We start from the raw sequence: 18,218 nt of genomic DNA, 5'->3' as shown, positions 1-18,218 counted from the left end.
CAAAATACCAATGACATTCTTCACAGAAATGGAAAAAACAATCTCAACATTCACGTGGAACAAAAGACCCTGAATAGCCAAAACAATCCTGGGGGGGAGGGGGAAGCCAGAGGTATAACACTACCTGACTTCAAATTACACTACAAAGCTATAATAACCAAAACAGCATGGTACTTGCATAAAAATACATACTTGGATCAGTGGAGCAGAATTGAGAACCCAGAAATCACCCCTCAGGCTTACAGCCATCTGATATTTTGACAACGGGAACAAAAACATACATTGGGGAAAAGACTGCCTCTTGAATAAATGGTGCTGGGAAAATTGTATATCCATATGCAAAAGAATGAAACTAGACTTGAACCTCTCATCATATATTAAAATCAACTCAAAATGGATTAAAGACTTAAGTATAAGACCTGAAACTGTAAAATTACTAAGGGAAAATATACGTGAAACATTTCAGGAACGCAGTCTAGTCACAGATTTTATGAACATGAGCCCAAAAGCACAAGCAACAAAAGAAAAAATAAACAAATGGGACTATATCAAACTAAAAAGCTTCTACACAGCAAAGGAAATAATCAACAGAGTGAAACAACAATTTACAGAATGGGAGAAAATTTTTGCTAACTATGCATCCGACAAGGGATTAATATCCAGAATATACAAGAAACTCAAGCAATTACACAGTAAAAAAAAAACAAACAACCCAATTAAAAAATGGACAAAGGAACTGAATAGACATTTTTCAAAGGAAGACATACAAATGGCCAAGAGGTACATGAAAAAGTGCTCAACATCACTAATCATCAGGGAACGCAAATTAAAGCCACACTGAGATATCATCCCACCGCAGTTAGACGGGCTATAACCAAGTAGACAGAGAATAACAAATGCTGACGAGGATGTGGAGAGAAGGTAACGGTCCTACACTGTTGGTGGGACTATAAATTAGTACAACCACTATGGAAAACAGTATGGAGGTTTCTCAAACAACTACAGATACATCTTCCATATGATCCAGCAATCCCACTTCTGGGTATATACCCAAAGGAATGAAAATCATCACATCAAAGGGATACCTGCACTCCCATGTTCATCACAGCTCTGTTCACAATAGCCAAGATATGGAACCAACCTTAATGTCCATCAATGGACGACCAGATAAGGAAAACACAGTATATATTTACACCGTAGAATACCACTCTGCCATAAAAAGAATGAAATTCTCCCATTTGCAACAACATGGATGAGCTTAGAGAAACATGTTGAGTGAAATAAGCAAAACACAGAGGGATATATACTGTATGCACTCATTCATAAGTGGGAGCTAAGAGAGAAAGACGGAAGGAAAAAAAGACCACAGTGGTGCGTTGGACACGCGGAGTGAGAGAACATACCTAGGGACACAAAGTGGAGTGGGGAAAGGGGGATATGGAGGGAGGTCGGGACTAATGGTGGGGGATAATAGGGTGGGGGACACAGGGTATAATCACAATTGTGGTAATGGGCAGGTTGCCAGTATGGATCTGGCCATCACATCATAGGCACCAGTGGTAACAATTTGCTTTGTACTCCATGAATATTCATAACCAATAAAAATAAACAAAAATTAAAAAAAATAAAAAAAGAAATTTACTTGTATTTGAAGTATGCAATATGATGTTATGGGATACATGCAGATAGTAAAAAGGTTACTATAGTGAAACAAATTTACATTCCATGATTTCTTATAGTTACCCATTTTTTTGTTTTTGAGCAAGAGCAGCTAAAATCTCATTTAGCATGAATCCCAAATATAGCACAATTTTATTACCTACAGCCCGCATGCTGTATATTAGATCTCTCAACTTGTTCATCCTACATATTGCTACTTTCTATCCTCACAACTTTGTCTTTTATTCAACATATGTGTTATCACTATGTCTCATACGTGTGCTGCAGTGATACAGGGTAAGGATGAACTGGAGAAACACAGACAGAAACAAATTTAGGATTCTTTCAATTTGATAGCTACTGCTTGGCTTACATTTGTAAGCACATTAGTCCATAACTTTAATCTTCCATACAATGGAATACACAGACTAAGTGCTAACTAAAAAAAAAAAGTCATAAGCAAAATTTGTTGTTCAATGTCACTGCTAAATAGCTGGCTTAGCCTAGTAGAAAATAACAGAAAATGTTTAGGAAAAAAAAAGTTACTTTAACTCTCATATTCACAGATCAGAATTACTTTATGAACCACCATATTTATTAATATGCAAAGTACCTTTGTGTCAAGTGCTTTTTTGATACTTATTCTTCTTTGAATTCTTGCCTCTCCCCTTTCAATCTGAGCCATAATCTTTTCTATGTCCTGGAGCTCATTGCATCTTTCCCAGAACACAGCTGTAAAAAGAATAAAAGTTCCCAGATGGGATAGGTGGAGAAAGGGGATAAATATAAATGATTTGTTTGCATGTATGCTGTAATCTATTTTACTTGCCAAGGATTAAGAAACGTTTCTATTTATCCTACATCTGACACTAGAAAATAAGTCACTTAGAATTTGTTTCCTTACACCAAAAAAAAGAGATAAACTAGATAATTTAAATTATCTTCCAACTCTTAAATTTTCTATTCTAAAAATTTAAGCAAATTCACCACAGGACAACACATATTAAACCTGACTATCCAACTGACTTCTGGAAACACAAAACAAAGCACTAAGTTGTGGCAGAATTAGCTTATCCAAAAATATAATTCAAAGTAAGAGAACAAGAATCTTCCAACAGCTCTTATTATACTTCAAAAGTTTGATAACATTCTCCTAACTATTAAAACAATAAAAGAATTACCTGAGTATTCAATGACTTCTTCAGGAGTTTTTCCTTCTACTTCTCTTGCTATATTTTCAATATCGTCACGACCCCACTTCTCATTAGCTTTGATAAACTGGTTAAAATCTCTCTTATTCCAATTGGTAAATCCCTTCACAGCAGTAGAAACAAAATATTTAATCACAGCACATTAAGCTTGGAAAAGATGCTACTATACTGTACCAATGCTTATAAACATCACAGAAAACAAATTTTCAAATGTTCCTAGTTCATCTTTTATTAAATTCTTTTAGAGTGCAAACTTTCACCTACACAGATGTACATTTCAGCAACACATTACATACAGATGCTCCTTGACTTACAACAGGGTTATGTCATAATAAACCCATTATAAATTGAAAATATTATAAGTTGAAATAATACATCTTACCTATCAAATATCATAGCTTAGCCTAGCCTACCTTACTCATGCTTAGAGCACTTACATTAGCCTACAGATGGGCAAAACCGTCTAACAAAAAGCCTATTTTATAATAAAGTGCTTAATATTTCTTGTAACTTACTGAATACTGTACAGAAAATGAAAAACAGAATGGTTGTACGGGTACTCAAAGTATGGTTTCCACTGAATGCATATTGCAGTTGAAAAATCTTAAGTTGAGCCATGGTTAGTTGAGGACCATCTACATTGCTTAGATGCCCAAGCAATTAAATCTGAGTATGAGACAGTAAGAAATGCTACATGAAAAGCTGACATTTTTGCTGAGCTTTAAAGAATTATTAGGAGTTAGCCAGGAAGAGTAAATAATATAAGCTAAAGAGCAAAGATATGAGCAAGTGGGAAAATGGAATAGAAAGTAAAGCTTTAAAGGATTAAAGGCCAGATTCTGAAAGGCCTTGAATGAACCCCAAAGGATGTTTAAAATGTACCAAGCAGAGGTTTGTAATTGAGAATGGTAACTTGTAGCAATGAGGAAGATTATGGTGAAAATAAAGTGATCAAATCAAACCTATAATCTTCTCAACTATCTCAACAACCAGTGACAGTCAAAATATGGCACTTATCCATATGCTCATGCTTCATTCTCTCCAATAATTCCATCTTTGAAAGCAGAAATTTGCAGTTCTTTGTATGCCCCAACAAATCCTAACACAGTACATTATGAACAAACTGTTATTAAATTTTGTGTTTTTTGAAGGCTATACCTGTGTTAGAAGCTTCTCTTTTTCCTCCAACTCCTCATCATTAAGGGGTTCAGCTTCATCAATTTTAAGCTGTTCTTCTTTTTGTGCCTGTGCTGCATTAGGTAGGTCAGGATTTCGAGGTACCTAAAAGATATTTTTCTATGCCATCAATCAGTAAATTGTAAAGAGCACGTGATGAACTAAATTCTTAATCAACTGACATTTTACAATACGGCCACAAAAAAACCCCGACTGATATCCTGCAATTATTACATTAAAAACAAACCAGATTAATCATAAAAAGTTTTTTCTTTCTCTTTAAAGAAGAATAACAGACACAAGTTTATGCAGTTGTCATAAACCACCAGGATAGAGTAAATCAATATTCTTTCCTAATTAGGTTCAAATTAAACAAAAATTAGTAATTAATATTTATACTCTCCATGGTTTCTAGATAGGGAATAACACAAAACAGAGAATTTCAATTACCTTGTACCCAATAGTTTTTCTGTAATACAGAATTTCTTTTTCAAGTAATTCAAATAAACGTGGGGGAAAGAACTGAAAATCCTGTACATTGGGTTGTTTAGGAGGTCGAGGAGCCTAAAGGGAAAAACAAAAATGTTGTTCATAAAAAAGAAATTTTGTTTTAAATCTATTTCTAGTACTTATTTCACAAACCATGACAGTCAGTTCTCCAAACTGAATACACCTTTCAATAAAATTGAACTTGAGCCGGCCCCATTGTTCACTCAGGAGAGTGTGGCGCTGGTAGTGCCAAGGCCGTGGGTTCGGATCCCATATAGGGATGGCCAGTGCGCTCACTGGCTGAGCATGGTGTGGACCACACTGTGCTGAGGGTTGCGATCCTCTTACTGGCCAAATAAATAAATAAATAAATAAATAAATTTGAACCTACTTTAATCAAATTTTAAATGCAGATTCAAAATTACTTTTTAAAAAATTTTAACTAAAAAAACAGGGGATTTGTTATAAAAAATCACACAAAATTAAAATCTCAATCTTATCTTATTGCAAGAATGTAAGAAAAAAATAATTTACATTTTTAATAACTTTAGATATTTTTGTGTTTTGTCAACTCACCTTGGGTGCTTTAGGTTCACTAACACGAAGAGCTTCCCTGAAATATGCATCAACAGCATAGTTGGCCTTTCTTTCTCGTTTAGGTGGTTCAATCCACTCTGTGAATGCAATCTAGCATGTGGAAAACAATTCAAATGACCAACTTTTATTACATACCGTAACAAATCATTAAGAGTGATGTTTGTAAATGGAAAGATATTGACAAAAATATGAACTCTAAGCTCTACGAGTGTAGAGACTGATATTTGCTCAATACTATGTAATTAACACACAGAGGAGCATCTAATAAACAGCACAGGCATTCATTAAGTATTTCTTGCCCAAAATGGATGAGGGAAAAATGCTGCAGAATTCACACTACAACACAAATCAGGAGAAAAATATAGAGATATATTCAGTCCAGAAAAAAATTCTGAGGATATATGTCCAAATGTTAACAAAAACACTAGGCAGAATTATTTTTTTCTACTACCCTACAGTTAATTTTCCAATTTCTCTCTACATTCTTAAGTATTACTTATGAAATTAAGAGAATTTTTCCCTTTATTATCAGCCAATTCTGCAGTTAAAAAAAAAATCAGGTTGTGACCTTTTTGCAATTTTCATTTTCAAATATCCCAAATTACTACTTCACCCCATACAAGAATATATTTCACTGTAACAATATAAACTTCATTACATAAACTTTAAAACATTTCAAAGTTTACCTCCTGAAGAATTAGCACTAAATTTTACATAATGAAAAAATTCAGATGTGAATAAACGCAAATGTCTGCTATTTAAAACAAAATCTCAAAGCAATACATAACATTTAAAATTCCATGTTTCCAGTAAAATAAATCTTTCACCTAAAACCTCTTTCAAAATTACCTTTTGTTTTTCTCTATAGTCTTCTCCTTCAAAGTTATAAACACTTGATTCTGTATCCATTGTAAAGTTTCTAAGCGAGCTTTCACCCATCTTGGAGAGCTTTTCATTCATCTCTGCAGTCTAGAAAACAAAAGAAACACTTTATTAGATTGAGAATAAAAAAAAAAAGAGAGAGATGTGATCTGCAGTCAAACTGAATTAGACACTACAGTACACAAAAGCTTCTTTTTATGGAAATAAGATTATCTACAATCCACATAACAAATATTTCCTCAAACAGTTCTAGAATAAAATATTTTATATTATTATATATTGTATATTATTATTTCTATTTTATACTTAATCTACATCTCACCTTTTTTGCACCTCTTTCCAAAATACCATCAATATCCTCATCAGTGATCTCACTCTCCTTTGAAGCGAATACATGTGTTGCCCCATGTCGAATCATTTGAAGCATTTCATCTTTCCCAATTTTGTTCAGATTCTGATCCACGAGCCTCCCTGAAAAAACATTATGTTGTATAATGTAAATCAAACAGGCTTTATTTTACTGGAAATTTGAAATGTTAAATGTCAGATGTAATACTTTAAAATTCTGTCTGAAACATCAAACATTTGTGTTTACTGTTTATTCACATCTGATAATTTTTATTTTCATATTAAATTTATTGCCAAATTTTCAGTTGGCAAGCTTGGAAATGTTTCTAAAGCTTATGTATTATGTAATAAAGCCTACTGTACACTGTCTCAATGAAATATATTCTTTTGTGGGGTAAATATAGTAATTGGAAATATTCAAATATCAAAATCTACAAAATTTTTTTGAAAACCTCAAGTTTCAACAGATAGGAGCACTATAAATACAAAAAGGTTCTGATGAGTAGAAAACATGGTATTACTACTACTCATAAATACTTTTTCTCCTCAGAAAAGTATAAAAAAAAAATCTTCATACAGCTAAACTCTACGTTAAGAATTGAAATATATAATGTCAGTTTCTAAAAACTTCCTGATGTGAAGAAAAACTTGTTTTGATCATAGAAGAAACTCAATGTTAATAAATTAATGAAAATCTTCAACTGGCAGGAATTTGACAAACCCTGTAATCCTTGTTTTCAAAAATACAAACATCAAAACATACAAACAAAAATTCACAAAGAATTATTTTCATTCTCAAGGGTCATTCACATACACTTAAATAAAGCACCTAAATTTTTGTATTATAACTAACTTCTAATAAGTGGATAAAGACTCAAGTTGTTTTCAAAAACTTCCTTAAATACTTCTTTCATGGTTCTGGATCCCTAATAGAATGTACAACCAAGCATCTGTGACTTTCAAAGAGAGAATATATCCACAGATTATGTTTCTTTTGGGTTTAAGGGTATCTTATTGTTTTCAAAATGTTCTTAGCTTACACAAATGACTTCCCTGTTGGGCAGGGAGGGAGCCTTTCAATTATAAAGTGCTTTTGTGTACTCATTTTTCATTATGTCCCTCAGTCCACAGAACATTAACAGAGAGGTATGCACCCTGAGGCTTGCTGTTTGACTAATAACGTCTACAAAGGGGATAACAAAGCTACTAGCATAAAGGAGTCCTCCAAAACCTAAGTAAAAAAACAGATTTATAAGTTTATTATAAATCAATTAAGATTTTTTTTTAATCTTAAAAAAAAAGTGTTTCATAGATAAGTATGATGGAAAACAAGAACCTCATGGCAGGTGTTTTTCAAAACACATAAATGAGTGTGAAGAAAAACAAAACACCAGCCATTACATCACCTATGAGATACCTCACAGTTCAGCAGGCTTCAGAAGTCCCCAGAGACTTTCCTAATTAAACACTTTACTCTTCCTGAACCCCTAGTTGAAGTCACTTGCCAGCTGTATATACAATGGCCAAGTGATTTAATCTCTTTAAGGCCTCCATCTCTGATGCCAACCCCACCAAGATGGCATGAAGACTAAAGGAGATAATGGATATTAAGTATTTAAGACATTGCCTGGCACAAAGCAAGCACAAAGTTAAGCTATTGTTAATAAAAATAATTAATAATAATAAGCAATGATTTATTGTCTCCAGACATGTGGCTAACACTATGGCTGGCATTATGGGATACCAAAGAAATGTAAAATATTTCCCTACTTACATGGAAATTAGAGACTGACAACAAAACCACAACACATACATAAAATAATCAGTGAACAATGTAACAGATACCTTTCAATTTTACAGAGAGATAAAAAGTATACGCTCAGGGCTGGCCAGTTTGCTCAACTGATTAGAGCATGGTATTATAACAAGGTCAAAGCTTTAGATCCCCATACCGGCCAGCAGCAAAAAAAAAAAAAAAAAAAAGTATGCAGTAATGATGCAGTTAAGAGAAGAAACCAATGTATGCTTGAAGTTATGAAGTTTCCCACCCCCATTTGGCATTTTATATATCTCATTATCATCTTTATAGTAAGCATCATGAAAACATAATGTCTTCCTTAAAAGCTGATCTGGAAATGAGAACTTGAAGTTTCCTTCAATCAATCTACCATAAAATCCCATTCTCACCCTCCGGTCCTATTTATAGAATTGTTTACTTGGTGTCTCCTTCCCACTGAATTGTAAACTCCTTCCAACTAAGAACGCCTATTTGTTCCATTCACCGTTATGTTCTCAGCACCAAGAACAGTGCCTGCCATCTCTGGTGGGTGCTCAATAAATAGGTGCATACAAGAAAAAAGAATAAAATCAGACACTTTTATTTTGATTTTTGCTTACTATACATGTAAATCATAATCACCACAGCTCTATTTAATATGTACCATGGTAAATGTCAGCTATTTCATATACATTATCCCCTTTAATCCTTAAAAATCCTAAATAGTAGCTACTTGTATCCCCATTTAATAGATAAAGAAACAGGCTCAGATAGCGGAAGAGACTGCTAACTGGCAGAGTTAATATATAAACCTCAACTTTCTGGAGACCAAAACTCATCTTTTTAATAACAAAACTAAAGTTTACTATCTCCAGAATACAAGTCATCTCTGCTGGCTGCTAGCATGATTCAACAGATGTTTAATAAAAAGAATCTCCTACAAAAATTTCAGACACAAACAGGTGGTGTCAATCCAACCTGGTAAATTTTTAAAGTTCTAAGGCTTACCTTGTTGAATGACTATTGAATCCAGTCTGAGTTTCATCTCAGCGCGTTCTACTATTCTTTCTTCTACAGTATTATCGGTTATAAAGCGGAACACTCTGACTGTCTTGGTTTGTCCAATTCTGTGTGCTCGGTCCTAAGTGAATTAACATGTCATCTTGAGTATAGTTAAAAAGTCACATAAATAATATTTGAATGTGTATACTGAGAAACAAAATTAAAATATTCTCAAGTATAAAATTTTTTTAAAATATGCAACAGAACCACCATAATAAAAATATTAATGTTATATTAATATTTCTTAAATTCTCAGTTTCAATCCAATTAATTGGTTATCTTACAAGAAAAACTTTTAAAATATATGAAACACATGATAGTTGTGGAATCGGTGAGAAACTATCAGATTAATTTTACAAGGTTATACTGAGATAAAACACACAACGTCTCTAGGCGATATAAACAAAATTATAATTTTTAAGTTTGATAAGTTTTTTAAAAACCTTTTTTCTTTAGGTTTAAAGTCGAAATTTTTTTCTATCTATATCAAATCCAAATTTTCATTGCTATCAGTGACTGAAGTGACATGAGACAAATGAGCTTAGAAAACAATATAAAAATCCTAGTCTTTAAATATTACCCAATTAACTACATAAAAGTACTCAAATTATTTTGAATGCCATTTTCTGTTTAACTTCTGATAAGTTCACAAACCACATTCCTACAAAACACCCCTTATTTCTAATCATCAATCAATTTTCCCTAGTCACTCTTACAGAGACTACAGGATGAAAGTGACCAATACCAGAGATTTAACAAAGTTGGGTTTATGGTCACCAATATCATGGGTCCAGTCATTAGCAATATCAAACTTAAGAATCTGTAAATTTTCCTAATCTACAGATCATACATTTCTCAACATAAGCATAATCTTCCTGATTTGGCCAGGTACTTCCACAAGCAGAAATAAATTTTAGGTATCTAAATGGCAGATAGTCTAGTTGCTCACCAAACCCACTTCCCTTTCCTCCTGGGACACAACTATCCAGTACTATCATTTTTTCCCTTGCAGTTAGTTATGCTACCTGATTTGAGTTCTGGCCAATCAATGTGTGGACATTTCCAGGTCTGACCCATAAAAAATTTCCTGGACAATCCTTAAGTCTCTTTCTTCCCCCTACTGCCAGCAGGTTGCAGGGGATATAGCACAGAACCTCTAAGGTCCTAACATATGGAAGAGCCATAGACAGAAATACCCTGATAAAGATCACCTCAAAAAAGGGTTCAACTGCACCACTAGGTCAGAGAAAAATAAAATTCTACAGAGTTAAGTCATTGACATTTATAGAATTAGCTTGCCTGAACTAAAACATCTACAAAGCATAGAATATTTATTTGTTATCTCTTACCATAGCCTGAAGATCTACTTGGGGATTCCAATCTGAATCATATAAAATTACTACATCAGCAGTAGCAAGATTAATGCCAAGACCACCAGCACGTGTGCTTAACATGAAAACAAACTTTGTGCTATTTGGTTCATTGTATGCATTGATGGACTCCTATAAATATAAAATAAAACAAGTATCAGAAAATTATCTGATTTTTTTTTTTTAATCTCCCCTCCCAATATTTTACTTACTTGTCTCTCATCATGGGGTGTTTGCCCATCCAACCTGCAGTACTCATAATTTCTCCACATACAATAATCTTCTAAAATGTCCAATACCCTTGTCATTTGACTGAAGATTAGTACTCGTGAACCTGACGGAGAATATAACAGCCCAGTATTAGAGGCCTCAAAAGCAGAAAAATTTATTTAAAAATTTAAGGCTAACCAAAACAGAACTAACCAATTACCCCGTAATTCCAAGTTACCTACTTGAACAAGGGGGAAAAAAAAAAACTACATTACTAATTATCTAAGTCAGTTATCCCCCACCACTTTTCCATCATGGCACAAATAGAAAGGGGTATTATATAGCACACTAAAGTAAACAGAAAAGGATATTTGCCTCTGGTCCTTGCCATCCCAAAGACTGAAAAAAATCATTATCTTGTTATCCCACATATATTTAAAAATAACCTTCCACCCCCTCCACAACTCTTCCATGCATATGGCCCTCCATATCCCAACACACACCAAATACTCCTGGTCTCACTCTAGTTCTGAAGACCTATTCCAGCTCAAAGGACCATAAATACGTGCCTCATATCCACACTGATCATCCTTCACTTTATATTCAGGCAGCTGCATAATGCCTTCAGTATAAAGACAAAGGGACCATTTTGAAAAAATAACAATTATGAAATGATCCTGTCTTGGAAGCTGAGGCTGACAATCTACTGATGTCACATATTTCTGTACCCCAAATCTGACTGTGTACGTGATTATAACAGAATCACTGAATTTCTTTAGAGTAATATTTCTCATCTTTAAGAGCTATATAGTGGGGCTGGCCAGTCAGCTCGCTTGGTTAGAGCACAGTGCTGATAACACCAAGGTCACGGGTTCCAATCCCTGTACTGGCCAATTGCCAAATAAAAAAAATTGAGCTATACGATGAATAATTTATAAAATGCTATAGATGCTGGGGATTTGCTTCAAAAATTCTGGGAGGAGGAAAGCAGGTACTATATAGATTAAACAAGTTTGCATTAGTTGTAATTGTTGAAACTGTCTTCATACTAAGTTCTATGTTCACATAAACTTAAATATACCTATATACATACCACAGACATACACATTTTCATATAAAAAGTCAGTATACTATAAATAAAAATGTTTGGGTGTCCATGTATATGACATTTAATTGCATAAAAAATCCACATAAATAACTGAAAAGCAATACCATTTGTCTAACAAAGGATCTGGAAACTGAGTATGGGTGGGAGGAGCATTCCTGGCATTTTATGACAAAAAGCTGAAATTTCTAAGAAAGCATATATAAAATGGGAACTCTTCCCCCCAATCCAGGGAATGAAGTTATTCTGTTGATCACTTTCTGAGAGATTTAAGGCCTAAAATTAAAGTTTGGGGGGCGGAGCTAGGATAGAAGTTTACTAACATTTCACGCTTCAACTTTAGAAAGTGTCAGAGTAATCATTTCAAAATGTAATCCTCCCTCATTTTAACATTAGAATTTAAAAACAGCTTTCATTACTTCTCAATTTAATACTAGTAACAGATACCTTGTTCTTTTAATTTAGGAAGCAGCTTGTCTAATACCACCATCTTGCCACTGTTGGTAACCAGATGCATATCTGTTGTATAAGGTGGACCAGGTTCAGCTCCATCAAATAGATATGGATGATTACAGCATTTCCTCAACTGCATTAGGATGTTCAATAATCTCATTTTGTCCATCTTGCCTGCTGAGTTTAGTATATCTATATCCTTCATTAATATCCGAGTATACCTATTAAGAAGAAAAGTTTTTTAAAAGTGGCGCTGACCAATCCCCCTGCCATTTACATACTTGATTCCCTTCCCCACCTCAACTCCAAAATATCCATAAGAGACAACCCATCAACTTCTAAGGTATGGTTAGGAATTTATCATCTGTAACTCTCTTCTTTTTTCTTGTTTTTCTTTATTGCCCACAGTGTTCTAATGTTTACACTTATGCCTTGGGCATTCAGGATGTTATTATTTTAAATTTACAAAACTGTCTCCCTGGGTGGAATTTTTTTAAAAAGCAGCATGGTACAACATTTTTAACTAACTAAGCAAAACTTAAAGTATTAAGTTTTAAACATAATTTTAGTTTGAAGTATTGAAGTATTCTGCAGCAGAAAGTGCCACTATTCAATTACTATATACCATTTAGCTAGTGCAACAGTTAGGTAAGAACCCTATGACCTGAGAAGTGAGGAAGACTCAGAAGAGGATAAGGCATGATGATGAGAATAAGATAAATCTGATCTAAACATACATTTAAAAACATAAAGGGAGAGGAGGAGATATGAGGTCTGTGGTCTGTGAAGCTACAGCCACAGGCTAAGGCCAGATTGTAAAAAGCCTTCAATGTATACTAAGAATTGACATTATCTTGCAGAAAGGAGTAATCTGTCTGGACACCAAAGTTTCAGGACCTTGAATCCTCTGAACAAAATAACTTAAATAGCCTAAGCAATCTATGCTTAAACAACTCCAAACATGGGGCATAAAATAGTACTCAAGGCAGACCATTCCATCACAATTCTGACTGATATAAAGTTCGCTTACATGTCTAACTAAAAAAGATTTTCCTTTCCTTAGTACTGACTCATGTCTTACTTAGTTCTGTATTTTAGAGCCATACGAGACAAGCCTATTATCTATGTTACCATTTAATAGCATTTCAAAAGTTTCGAGAACATTTAGGATGGCCCACCCTCTATAGTGGACTGCTCTTTCCCAGACAACATACCCAGTTTTCTATATGATATCCTTTCAATCCTTTTACCAACAACTCTGGACCCTTGCAAATACTTATCAGAATTAAGTACGGAATTGAATATAGTTGAGTTATGGAGAGACCAGTAAAGAACAGAGTGGCTCTATTTACTTCCCTCCTTCCAACACTACACTTATGTTAACATATGCTAAGGTAACTGTCTTTTCCTGCAGCCACTTCACATCATTAATCTATGTTGAGCTTTTGACCTACAAAAAAAAAATTAATACTAAGTCAGTGGTTTCTAGCCTTTTGGATTTTATACATCCATAAAACTTTAAAAAATAAAGAAACAAAAGATTTAAAAAACAAACACAGTTTTCAACTTTAAAATTTTGTCCCGTGTGTTTAAAAATAGCTACCATGCAGCATCACCATCATTTCACAAAAGGACGTTTTATTTTGTCTAAAATAAAACATCAGGGCCGGCCCGTGGCTCACTCGGGAGAGTGCGGTGCTGATAACACCAAGGCCCCGGGTTCGGATCCCATATACGGATGGCCGGTTCGCTCACTGGCTGAGCGTGGTGCTGCCAACACCAAGTCAAGGGTTAAGATCCCCTTACCGGTCATCTTTTAAAAAAATAAATAAATAAATAAAAATAAAAATAAAAAATAAAATAAATAAAATAAAACATCAGCTCAGAACGTAGTCTTTTAAACTAAATAAATGCAGCTTTGTGGAATTAAAAAAAGTACTTAAGTCTTCTCATATCTCCACTAACGATCTACCACTTACTTCATCAGAGACTAGCACTAATCCATGACACAGTATTTATGAACAACCCAGTTAAGCAAGTATTTCCCATCTTTACCACCACAGTTTCCTTTTTAAAAAGCCCAAGTAGAGGGCTTTATATGTATCCCTGTTTAATTAAATCCCAAATTTAATTTTTGGATTCACAGACCTTCCATTCTGATTCTGAAATCTAATAGGTTCAAGACTTTGTCTCATAAATTTGATGAGCAAGTCCTATATTACATGGCCAGCAAACTTTCAGGTTCCATCTAGCAAACAGGAAATCCATAAAGAAACAAACTAGGAGAACAAAATACAAATGAAACTTAGGGAAAAATCAACAGTCATAAAACAGTCTCAAAACACATACCACTCTCTTTGCATTTTGCTGAGACCCACATAGATTTTTACTTCCTTCTTTGGAGGCAAACTCTTTTCAACATCAGCCTTAATTCGACGAAGGAGGAATGGACGTAAAACCTTAGAAAGACCAAAAAGAAACAGAGATGACCTTAACTGTTGTATTAGTATTATTTCAGAATCTTAAAACTGTCTATTAAATTCACAGAAATTTCTCCGCTTGAATATCAAGTAAATTTAGGACTTCTCCTTTCCAAATATATAACATTACTACTGGTTTCCTGAAATGTAATACTACAAGATCATTATTTATCCAATATACAATGAGTATATACTTGCTACACTCTCATATAACACTAAATAAAAACTATAGTAAGTTTTAAACATAGTATTTTCAGTATTCACTGCCCTTCAGGTTTAAAACTAGTTACTTGCATAAAGATTGTCTGGCATTCCTTAAGAAATGGTTGGGTCCACATTAAGATCTCTTTATGGTTAGTTTTTAAATTTACTAATTTATGGAAGTAGACCATACGTAAAGTACATGAATTATGGGTGCACAGTTCAATAAATTTTCATCAAGTAAACATACCCACGTAATCATCATCTAGCTAAATACAGCACCTAGAAATCCCTGGGCCCCTCAAACTCACTATTCCTCTTTTCTTCCCCAAGGGTAATCAATATTCTTACTTTTAAACACCACAGATTAGTTTCACCTGTTATTTTAACTTTACAGACATGGATTCATTCAATATATGCCTATTTATATATGACTTCTATTATTCACATATTTATTAGACATATCAATGTTTTATACAGCAGTTCATTTTCATAAAATAGTACGTTTTAAAAAATGTATAAAACTAAAAGTATCCTTTTATTTGTATCTTCCCTTGTTCTATTTACACTGGCTTATAAAAATACTGACTATATCACAATACAAATTAAAAATTGGTGAGAAAAAATAAGCGATACTTCTCTAATATGACCATATAAGGAAGCTAGTGTAGCCCTAAGGCAACAGCAAGCAGCAACAGCCAGACATGTGAGTGAATACCTTCAGCACCACTGGCTCTTCCTAGAACTGTCCAGCTAAATACAGCTGGAGGCCTGGCCAGTTAGCTCAGTTGATTAGAACACAGTGTTATAATACCATGGTCAAGAGTTTGAATCCCCATACCATCCAGCCACCAAAAAAACCCAAACCAAACCAAAACAAAAAACATACAGGCATATAAATACAGCTGGATAAATACAGGTGAAATCAGCAAAAAAACCACTCAGCCAACCCATAAATTCTGGGGTTGTTATTAAAACATAAACTATTAAGGGGTTATTTGGGGAGGCAAGGGAGCTGTTTTGCAGCATTAGATAAATGATAACTATTAACTTGATGTATTAGTTATCTCATCCCTAAGCATTCCCATGCTGACTTCTTAATCTCCCCTTCATTACAGGACCACAAGTGCTATACTAGGCATTTCAGAGCAAAGAGCAGGACAAAGTAGAAAGGTAGCTACCAGACTTCTCCCTGACTTGATAAGCATCTTTAAACTACCCTATGAACTAAATAAACAGAGCTACCAAAGCTGGTTGACTCTGCTGTGAAGGTTGTTTTAATTTGCTTTACCTACATGTACCTATCTATTTATTAAAGCAAAGTCAATAGCAGAGGGATAAGGGAAAAAATGCAGCAAGAAAAATCAAGTTCCTCTGCCTCTTTTCACACCCTCAAGATTACATATGCGTTCCACAATCCTTCAAATAAGTAAATGTAAATAGAACTTAAGATCCCTGAATATCATCTAAATTGAAAGGGTGCCTAAGAGAATATCACTCTCAAATATTTAACAAAAATCTCAGTACATAAGAATTTAAAAGTACCTTATAATTAATATATATACAAAGAATCCTTGAATATTCATAAACTTAAAATTTTTTTCCCTGTTCAAATATGCACTATAGCCAGGCACTGTGCTAGGCATATAAAATACAAGACAGTTTCCTGCCTTTGGGTTTACAATTCAGCAGGGAAAACACTTGTGAATAATTTTAATACCCAATGCAAAGTGCTATAATGTTAAAATTTCAGATTACTGAAAATGAAATACACAGAATACCTAAGCCAGCCTCAGGAGAAAATGTTCAGTAGAAAACATAATGTTCAGTAGAAAAGGTGATGTCACTGAGTCTTGGGCTAGGTATTAATAAAGAGGTCAGAAAAGGGGATTCTAAATGTAGCAAAAATGATAAGCAAAGATAGATTAGAATAAGCATGAAGTTTACAGAAAATTGACATACTGTGGGGTCTACAATACTACCAAATTAAATCTTAATACATAAAGAAGTGAAATAGAAGAAGAAGGGGGGGGGGTGGATAGGGCAATTTGGCCCCCTAGGGAACATATGCAATGTCTAGAGACATTTTTGGTTGTCACAAATGGAGGCATGTTACTACCAGCATCAAGCGGGAAGTACATCAGAGATACTGTCAAACATTCTATAATACACAGGACAGTTATCTACTTCCCTTTTCCTTCCCCTCTTCATCCCCCAACAAAGAATTATCCAGACCGAAATGTCAACAGAGGTTGAGAATCCCCAGTCATGAAGGGCCTCATGTGACATGCTTAAAAGGTCCTGCTTTTATTGTGCTGACCAGGTATCTCAATGGTTTCTTAAAGAAATTTCTCTACTTATCAACATTCACTTGCCAACTTTCATAGGAAGGAACAAAGCTATTCATCAAAGGAAAAACATTAACTCTATTCAAGATACAGTATTAGCATGTGCTTATACACACTGTCATTAGATTTAAGAACAGTATGAGGATCTTTAGCCCTTCCAGAAGTGAATCTGTTAGATTCTTCTACAAAATGTAAATGGAACTAAGCTTTGCAAACTTATCTATATTAGTTGTTATGCATTTTTTCTTTCCCCCACTGTACCTTTTCTTACCTAAGAGATTACCTTTTCCCTTCATTAAGTTAGGATTCTATCCTAGGTTTTAACACTAAAACTGTCACACATCACCTCCTAACTCCACTATAATGATCAAATAGTTAAGTGACAGAATTCAAACAGATCTGACTCTATTTCCCTGTTAACAAAAAGTATAATGGCTTTAACCTACTAATTTAAATCTCTATCCACTTTCCCATTAGAAATACGCTTTAACACTATTCCAGAATACTTACCATGTGAAGCCTCTCAACTAGCTTTTGATCCCCAAGGCAGTTGTTTGTATCAAACCAGGAATCAAAGTCCTAGATTAACAAACAAAAACTATTAATCAGAGATAATATTAACGACAAACACCTTATAATGCCAGATATAACAATTATTCATAGAATTAGTATAATATTTGAGTTGTGATCCACAAAATCATGTAGTCTAAGCTCCTATTTCTCATGTGTGTCACTGCTGCCAATTAGTTTAGGAATCATATTACTTCCTGATCATTTTTCTCAATAACATCAAGATGACAAATTTCACAGTAAAAGAAAAAAAAAAGCTGAAAAGTAAGTTTTCAAGTTT

General features: G+C 34.0%; 1 protein-coding gene across 1 annotated transcript in view; it reads right to left on the bottom strand.

Moving 5' to 3' along the window:
- The window catches only part of SMARCA5 (SWI/SNF related, matrix associated, actin dependent regulator of chromatin, subfamily a, member 5), a 44,605-nt gene that overhangs the window by 6,398 nt on the left and 19,989 nt on the right, over positions 1-18,218 (bottom strand). The window contains exons 9-21 of the mRNA XM_063107946.1: positions 17,879-17,947; positions 14,689-14,798; positions 12,334-12,560; positions 10,784-10,905; positions 10,551-10,703; positions 9,148-9,280; positions 6,337-6,485; positions 5,982-6,101; positions 5,112-5,222; positions 4,497-4,610; positions 4,029-4,151; positions 2,841-2,973; positions 2,273-2,391 (exon numbers count right to left, since the gene is read on the bottom strand). Of these exons, the coding sequence (XP_062964016.1) occupies positions 2,273-2,391; positions 2,841-2,973; positions 4,029-4,151; positions 4,497-4,610; positions 5,112-5,222; positions 5,982-6,101; positions 6,337-6,485; positions 9,148-9,280; positions 10,551-10,703; positions 10,784-10,905; positions 12,334-12,560; positions 14,689-14,798; positions 17,879-17,947 (1,683 nt within the window). The remainder of the gene's footprint in view (positions 1-2,272; positions 2,392-2,840; positions 2,974-4,028; positions 4,152-4,496; positions 4,611-5,111; positions 5,223-5,981; positions 6,102-6,336; positions 6,486-9,147; positions 9,281-10,550; positions 10,704-10,783; positions 10,906-12,333; positions 12,561-14,688; positions 14,799-17,878; positions 17,948-18,218) is intronic.

The sequence above is a fragment of the Cynocephalus volans genome, chromosome 9 (genome assembly GCF_027409185.1).
Source record: "Cynocephalus volans isolate mCynVol1 chromosome 9, mCynVol1.pri, whole genome shotgun sequence".
NCBI classification, from domain to species: Eukaryota; Metazoa; Chordata; class Mammalia; order Dermoptera; family Cynocephalidae; genus Cynocephalus; species Cynocephalus volans.
Note: the sequence above shows the minus strand (reverse complement) of the source record. Positions and strands in the feature narration are given on the sequence as shown.